This window comes from Enhydra lutris, unplaced genomic scaffold, assembly GCF_002288905.1.
Source record: "Enhydra lutris kenyoni isolate GAN:26980312 unplaced genomic scaffold, ASM228890v2 scaffoldscaffold68, whole genome shotgun sequence".
Lineage (NCBI taxonomy): Eukaryota > Metazoa > Chordata > Mammalia > Carnivora > Mustelidae > Enhydra > Enhydra lutris.
Genome location: NW_019154152.1, coordinates 15,067,146 through 15,075,665, shown reverse-complemented (window position 1 = coordinate 15,075,665; position 8,520 = coordinate 15,067,146). Strand labels below are relative to the sequence as shown.

The 8,520-nt window shown below is 57.9% G+C and overlaps 1 protein-coding gene across 1 annotated transcript; it reads left to right on the top strand.

Annotated features, from left to right (window-relative positions):
* Positions 1-1,094: 1,094 nt before the first annotated feature.
* Positions 1,095-7,976, top strand: LOC111159514 (leucine rich repeat containing 32). The gene is made up of 2 exons (XM_022522038.1): positions 1,095-1,308; positions 5,748-7,976. The coding sequence occupies exons 1-2, from the start codon at positions 1,222-1,224 to the stop codon at positions 7,650-7,652; spliced, it is 1,992 nt and encodes a 663-aa protein (XP_022377746.1). The 5' UTR covers positions 1,095-1,221; the 3' UTR covers positions 7,653-7,976.
* Positions 7,977-8,520: the final 544 nt, after the last annotated feature.

The window sequence follows — 8,520 nt, the reverse complement described above, 5'->3', positions numbered from 1 at the left end:
TCCTTGAATTACTGTGAGGATTAAGTGAGTTAATGATTAAACTATCAAGAAGACTGTCTGGTGCATATTAAGGGCTCCGTGAGTGCATTTTCATGCAATGCAGCTCATTTGGTCTTTACCAACACTTAGCAGAGTTGACATTAACCTCAGAAGGGGAAACTGAGGCTCAGAAAAGTGAAGTGACTTGTACGAGGTCCCATAGAAAGTAAGTGGAGGGAGAGAGAGTTATGGGTGACTGAGTCCAGTGCTCTTGGAGGGTTTTGTGTGTCCTTCCTCGTGAACACTCAGTATGCATTCTGGTCCCTTCTGTGCATTTATTTGTGACTCTAGTTCCCAGCACAGAGCCAGACTTGAGGAGGCATTCAGTAAGGTGTGAAAGAGAGAAAGAGAGAAAAAAAGAAGAAAGAGAAAGAAATGACTTGATGCGGACTCATAGCCCTTAACCCAGGTCTTCAGTGAGTCCCTAGCCGCACTGGGCTTTAACTCTGCTCAGGGCCTCTGTGATCCTCCTCAACACCACCTCGGCTGGGCTATACGGAGAAGGACACCAGCAGGCCCGCCCCAGTGGCCCCTGCGCTGGTGGTAACTTCAGTGAAAGTAAAGGGCCTGGAACCTGCTCCTGGGGAAGTCCGCAGCAACAGTGCTGGGGGCAGGGCAGGCCTCCTGGCGGGGCTTCCTGTCAGGGCTCCAGGCCCAGCCTTCAAACAATGGCAGGGACTCCAGAATCAGAAAATCAAAAGAAAAAGGGCAAAATAAAGGTCCAGGGGTGGGGGGATTGAGGAATTCCGTTTGGGGCCTAAGAAACTAGGATGGGGGACCAGCTTAGGGTCTGGGTAAAAATGCAGAGGCCTAGTTCCCCTCCTTACCCCACCCCAGCTCTGAGGTTGGCCCCAGAGCAGCCCTTAGAGTCCCTCTGTCTCCCGCTCACAGCCTCCATGCAGTCTTCCATCACAGAGGGTCTTTTGAAACCCAGATCTGACCAAGTCACCCACTGCCTCAAAACTCTTGTCGCGTGGGGCGACAGCCTAGCCCCTTGGCCTGGCACGAGAGGGCCCTTAGGGTAGGCGGCAGACCCCAGCACACACATCTTTGGTGCAGCTCTGGCTGTGACCTGGGGTTCCCTGAAGGCAGTCCTGACAGGACAGGAGCGATGGGGGCTGGCAGTGAAAAGGAGCCAGGGGTCTTACAGTGTTTCCCTTTCTCCCCACCCTCTGCAGAGCCATGAGCCACCAGATCCTGCTGCTCCTGGCCGTGCTGACCCAGGGCCTGGCCGCCTCCCAACAGCAAGACAAGGCGCCCTGTGAGATGGTAAGAAGCCCTGCCCAGGCGGGGTAAACCCTTGAGGGGTCTTCCTGCCCCAGCCCCAAGAGCCAGAAGGCAGAGGGGTTAGAAGAGGAAAGGGAAGGCATTTAAACCTTGTATTTCATGAGTACCTACTAGGATGTTTAAAGACCTGAGGTGCTCTTCATCCCGTTAGGTAAGTACCATTGTTACTGTTTTATAGAGTTGGAAACTGCAGTTGGGGAGGTTAGATGACTTGTCCAAGGTCATTTGACTAGGACCAGTGGGGCCGAGGTTGGACTCTATTCCTTCCAGCTGCCCCTGCAGGGCAGTGGACCCTCAGCGTGATGCAGAAAATGTGTAGGGAAGGGGTGGGTGAGCTGGGTCCCTTCTGGGCCAAATCCCCTTTGCTAATAGGTCCTTGACTTATGCCCCTCTGCTGCTTCTCTGATGGGATTCCTCTCACTCATGGCTGCCTCCTCCAGGGAGCCCCCTCTCCCCAGCCCCTCCCAGGCTGATCTGGTTCTGGTTGCCCTTTTCTGGACTCTCAGGCTGAGCACATGGGGGAGTTGGTGAATGGGTCCAAGCCTGTTTCACTTGCCAGACCAAGAGCTTCTTCAGGGCAGGGACAAGGTTGGATTCACTTTTGTTCCTTTTTCTTGCCCTTGGCCGGGAAGACTAGCCCTGAAGTCACTGGGACCCTGCGGGATACAGGGAAGAGGGACCACCGAGGTCCTCTTACAAGGCTGGGCAGTCACTGAGGTCAAGGCGGGAGTCAGGCTGGGGAAGCAACAGGCCCTCCAGCAGCCCCACTTGGAGCCGGCTAGGACTAGACACTCCTGACACAGGGGAGGCAGCTACCTCTGGGAGTGCTGGCAGGCAGGGGCCCTCAGCCCTTCCCTGGGGTTGGCCAGGTCCTGCTTTTGCCACCTCCCTTCTTGCTCCTCAGAGCCCTTCTGAGATTCCCAGATCCGAGAATAACCGGCAGAGGAGGCCTCAGACATCCCCAGGTGCAGAGTCCCATTCTGCCCATGGAGAGAGGCTCAGAGAGGTGAAGGTCCTGGACCACCCCACAGGCAGAGGGAAGCTGAGTGAGCTTTGGATTCTGGGGGGCGATAGGCAGGAAAGCACTCTCTGCACTGCTAGGGAAGATCAGTACAGGGATTATGGTCATTTGTAAAATGGTAAAAAGAAATGGCCACAATCCTGAGGGCGGGGGAGGAGCCCACACCGCACTAAAGGCTTTCTCTCATTTTATCCTGCAAAGAACTCCTCTTTTCAGTGGAGGAAACCAAGGCCAAGAGAAGAGATGTGACCTACCAGGCTCATACAGTCAGGAAGTACCAGAGCTAGGGCTTGAACCCAGCTCTCCTGAGCTTATGCTGGCCTCTGCCGGCTACTTTTTTATACCCCGTTTCCCTTCTATGGAAAGACGGCCAAATGGAGTTGGGTGGCAAGTCCTCTTCCTTCCTTTAAAAAAAAAAAAAAAAATGGGGACAGTGGCATCCTGGCATCCCAGAGAGAATGGGTCACAGGTTGTCAAGGGGAGCTCTGAACTTGGCTATGTCTGTCATGCTGGAGACTCAGAGCTCAGGGGTGGGGGGCGTCTTTAGAAACAGAGATCTGAGAGCAGCCCTGGCCTTTAAGCTTCCTTCTGGATCGGTAGCCCAGTGCCGCCCTGCTGACCAGCAGCCACGGCTGGGCCCTGTATGCACCACGGTAGAAAGCTGGGAATGGTCAGCTTTGTGTCCCGGCTTGGCTCTCAGGCGTTGGTGTCCCGGGAGCCTTTGATATCCAGAGGTGAAATGAGGTGTGGGGTCATGTGGATGCCAGTACAGTGCCCACCACACAGCAGAGGCTCAGTAAATGCTGGCTGGTACTATTTACCTTGCTGAAAGAGTCAGCCTGGGTCCCTGGCTGGCACCAATAGAAAAAGGAACTTGTGGGGGTACCCTGGAGCCTCTAAGCTCACCCCCAGGGTTCAACAGGGTAACAAATGCATGCCAGGATTAAATGAGGAGAGGGGTCTATGCACGCAGCCATGGAGCCTGCCATGGAGCTGGTGCTCTGTGACAGTGGCAGTCATGCTGTTCCTTTTGCGTTTTCCTCCTTCAGTCAGGATGGTCCAGGGAGCGGAGGAGAGGGTTGAGGAGGCCGTGCCCAGTCGCCTGAGCTGGCGGAGAGGTTGTGAGGAAGGAAGCGGCAAGAGCCAGGCAGGGCCCGCAAGGTGGCTGGGCTAGGCTTGTGGAAAAAGGAATGAAAGTGCCCGACAGCAGCGGTATCCATGCTGGAAAAGCTGCTTGGCTGGAGGTGGTAGGACCAACTCACGGGACTGCTAGAGCAGGAAGGGTCACACCTGGGCCTGATGAGGGCAGTTCTTCCCCCCCACCCCCCACACTCCCCTTGGAGCTCTGGGGAGGAAGCTGAGAGCTGGGCCAGGCAGGGAGCACCCTCAGGCTGGTGTTCCTGCCCCAGGGGGCTCTACCACTCACTGTGACCTTGCACAGGTCACTGCCATCTTCAGGTTCTGTCTGCCCATCGGGGAAGTAGGGAAGTTGGAGTCTTTTTACTCCAATGGTCTTTAACTCCAGTTAGAAGACATGGATCGTCTTGTTTTCTTTCCTTCCCAAAAGGTGATTGATTCAATCCCTCAGTCTTTTACTAAGCCAGTGATGTCCATGACTCATTCATTAAAAAAATGCATGGAGCACCTTTTGTGGGTCAGGTCCAAGGCACCCACACCAATCACACCAATCCCTGTTAGCTCTGAGCTCCCCACCTGGCAGATCCCACACAGACTGTCAAAATCAGGGGCCAAATTATGAGAAAGGGAGCACTGGGGCGGTGAGAGCCCGGAGGAGGTCCCACCTGCCTAGCTCAGAATACCAAACACCAAGTTTCCCTGCAGACCTGGGCAGGGAGGGGCGGGGATGACCAGCACGGGGACCAGCAGGGAGGAGGCCCAGAGGTAGGGGTGCGAGGGCACAAAGAGCAGCAGTCCGGTGTGCTCACTGTGTATGGGCTGGGTTTGAGTGGGTTGGGAGGAGAGAGGACAGGTCAGCAAGGGCTAAGGACAGCCTTGAACCCTGCTGAGTGTCCTGGATTTTGCCCAGGAGTGGTGGAAGCAAAGAGTAGCCCATAGTAGAGGTTTTCTTTTAGCAGTTGCCAGATGTTAGGCAGGTGGAGGGGTCAGAAGGGGTCAATGGGTACAGAAAGCCCAGGGCCGGAGTGGGCCCTTGCTGGGTGATTGTGGAAGTCAGACCCTTTCCTGGGAAAGGCTGGATTCCTGGGGTCTTCAAAAAGGTGAGAGGGAGACTGTATTTGCACAGAAAAAACAGATCAGGCTCCAAAAGGCACATGTGCTAGAAGGACAAAGTTGGCCTTCTGTTGTGAAAAGATATGGGTTCAAACCCCAGCTCTGCTCCTCCTCAGCTGGGTGACCCTGGAGCCCCCCTACCCAATATGAGCTTGGATTTCTGAACAGAGGGGTGATCATATTTCATGGGCTTGCTCTCGTGAGGCTCCAGTGTGACCATGGGCCTGAACGTGCTAAATAAATGTGAAACGCGGAGTGCATGCTGGGGGAGGGTGCTGCTTTCCAGACAAAAAGCCCAGAGTGGTAATGTGACTTGGTGAGGCTCACAGAGCAAAACCATAGTCTTGTCACTGAAGAATATGTGTGGGACCCTGGCCATCTTTCCCCTGCTACCCACCCCTGCTCCCATCTCCAGGGGCCAATCTGGACAAGGCCATGGAGGGCCAGACCACTGATGGAGGTAGGGCAGGTGACAGCAGCAGAAAGGAGGGCTCATCTGGGGGATATGCAGTGAGAAAGGCAGACACTGGGACCTAGAGCTCTGCCTCGTGGAATGAGGGCTTGAATGAGGTCTGAGGAGGCCAAAATAAAAACCAGTGAGAGGAGTGTAAATTGCATTTTGGAAACCTTTCTCCCCAGATGGCTTTTGTTGTAACAGCCGCTGGGCAAATTTAACTATCTGGGCCCATAAAAGGAACCCAGGTTGTGAACCAGGAGGCCCCCCGGGTTCCAGCTCGGCCCTGCTGTTCACTGGCTTGGGGTCCCTCTGGGATATATAAGGCTCAGTTTCCTGTGTAATGGGGTCAAGGCAGTATAGGGTGTTTTGTGAGTTCATTTGTCCTCATATCTGTCTGTCCTTTCTGTGCCTGTGTATCCATGAAACTTCCTTAAGTCCCTCTCTGATGCCCAGCACAGTGCCGAGTGCCAGAGATGGGGACAGGGAGCAAGACAGGGATGGTCCAGATGTGGGAGGGTTGAGCTGGGACAGGGGAAGAATGTGCATCTTGGGAGCCGCAGGAGAAGCCTTGCTAAGCCTGGCTGGAGTGGGGGAGGGGCTCGAGGCATCCTTCCTAGAAGGTGTGCCTGGTTCCACCCCCTGCTGTACCCACTCACACCCACTGCTCTCCCTGTCATCCCCAACATACCCCAGGTCGACAAGGAGGTATCGTGCCAGGCTCTTGGCCTGCTCCAGGTCCCGTCGACGCTCCCGCGGGACATCGAGGCCCTCGACCTATCAGGAAACCACCTGCGGAGCATCCTGGCCTCACCCCTGGGCTTCTACACGGCACTTCGCCAGCTGGACCTGAGCACCAATGAGATCAGCTTCATCCAGACGGGGGTCTTCCAGGCCCTGCCCTACCTGGAGTACCTCAACCTGGCCCATAACCGCTTGGCGGCGGGCACCGTGCTGAGCACCCCTGGCCTGGGCCCCCTGCCTCGTGTGACCTCCCTGGACCTGTCCGGAAACAGCCTGTACAGTGGCCTGGTGGAGCGGCTGCTGGGGGAGGCACCCGCCCTGCGCGCCCTCTCGCTGGCGCAGAACAGCCTCACGCGCCTGGGCCGCCGCACCTTCTGGGGCACACCCGCGCTCGAGCGGCTGGACCTCCACAGCAACGTGCTCATGGACATCGAGGATGGAGCTTTCGAGGCCCTGCCCCACCTGGCCCACCTGAATCTCTCCAGGAACTCCCTCACCTGCATCTCCGACTTTAGCCTCCAGACCCTGCGTGTGCTTGACCTGAGCTGCAACAGCATCGAGGCCTTTCAGACGGCCCCGGACCCGCAGGCTGAGTATCAGCTGGCCTGGCTTGACCTGCGGGAGAACAAACTGCTCCACTTCCCAGACCTGGCCTCGCTCCCCAGACTCCTCTACCTGAACGTGTCTAACAACCTCATCCGGCTCCCGGCGGGGCTGGTCCAGGGCGGCGAGGGCATCCACGCACCCTCTGAGGGGTGGTCGGCCCTGCCCTTCTCCAACCCCAGCCGGAATGCCAGCAGCCATGCCCTCTCCCAGCTCCTGAATCTGGATTTGAGCTACAATGAGATTGAGCTGGTCCCTGAGGGCTTTCTTGAGCCCCTGACCTCCCTTCGCTTCCTGAATCTCAGCCGGAACTGCCTGCGAGCCTTTGTGGGGCTGCGTGCTGACTTCCTGCCTTGCCTCGTGCACCTGGATGTGAGCCACAACACGCTAGCGACGCTGGCGCTGGGCACCAGAGCCCTGGGGTCCCTGCGGACTCTGCTTCTCCAGGACAATGCCCTGCAGGACCTGCCCCCGTACACTTTCGCCGGCCTGGCCAGTTTGCAGAGGCTGAACCTTCAGGGAAACCAGGTCAGGCCTTGTGGGGGGCTGGCGGAGTCTGGGCCCCTGGGCTGTGTGGCCTTCTCTGGCCTGTCCTCCCTCCGCATCCTGAACCTGGTGGGCAATGGGATGGAACGGCTGCGGGCGGGTGCCTTCCTCCACACGCCACTTACCGAGCTGGACCTGTCGGGGAACCCGGGGCTGGATGTGGTCTCGGGGGCCCTGGCAGGCCTGGAGGCCTCCTTGGAGGTCCTGGCCCTGCAAGGCAATGGGCTGGCTATCCTCCAAGTGGACCTGCCCTTCTTCAGCTGCCTTAAGCGTCTCAACCTGGCCGAGAATCGCCTGAGCCACCTGCCGGCCTGGACGCAGGCCGTGTCCCTGGAGGTGCTGGACCTGAGGAACAACAGCTTCAGCCTCCTGCCGGGCAGTGCCATGGGAGGCCTGGAGTCCAGCCTGCGGCGCCTCTACCTGCAGGGCAACCCACTAAGCTGTTGCGGCAATGGCTGGCTGGCTGCCCAGCTGCACCGGGGCCATGTGGATGTGGACGTGACCCAGGACCTGACCTGCCGCTTCGGCTCCCAGGAGGAGGTGGCCCTGAGCCACGTGCGCCCCGAGGACTGTGAGAAGGGGGGACTCAAGAACATCAACCTCATCATCATCCTCACCTTTGCGCTGGTCTCGGCCATCCTCCTCACCACCCTGGCCACCTGTTGCTGTGTCCGCCGGCAAAAGTTCAACCAACAGTACAAAGCCTAGAGAAGCCAGGGGGCTGCAGAGTGGCGCAGTGGGGAGACCTTCTGGGTCAGCCGGGGAGCCAGAGGCCCAGACAGGGGTGGGGACTGACCCAAGGTCACACGGTGAGCCAGGGTTAGGGAATGGTAGTCTCTCCATCCCAGCCCAGGGCTCCTCTCCTCATGTCCCGCAGTCATGGTGGGCGACCCACATCCCAGGCCACACATGGGGTCCGGCCATGGGGTCTGGAAGTTGGGCACTTTCAGGAGCGACAGAGAATAAGGCTGACCTGTCCGATCAACAGATCTCTGCCAGGCATCTGTTCCATGCCACATCCAGCTCCAGGCGCTGGAGATGTCGGTGAAGGAGACACACCCCTGCCCTCAAGGGTTCCAAGTCCTGGCAGGGAGCTGCTTGTGAAGCCACGTGGTGACCACACAGGGTGGGAGGCCAGGGCTCCGGGGCGCTGCAGTTCCCCAGCTGGCTGGGGAGTGGAGGGTCTCACCCCTGCCACGGCCAGAGTGCAGGAGGGGCGAGACCAGGAAGACTCATCTGAAATGTATCCAAGCAAACCGTTGGTCACATCTTCCCATAATGACTTTCAGCTTCTCTGGAGCATGAAGAGCTCATGCATGGAAGGGAACCGGAGGCCCACGAGTAGGTCTTGGATCTGGCTCTGTGGCTGCAGCAGCTCCCATGGAGCCTGGAGTTCCCACCCCAGTGCTGGACCATTCCATTTCCGGCTCCCACAGGCTCTTTCTCTGCCCGGCACTCCCAGGGTGCGGATACTCACCCCAGTACTGCTCTAGCCGCCCACCTCCCTCCACAGGCACCCTGTTTGTCCCCAGTGCCCACACCCTGGCTGGTGAACCAGGAGTTAGAACCTTAGGTC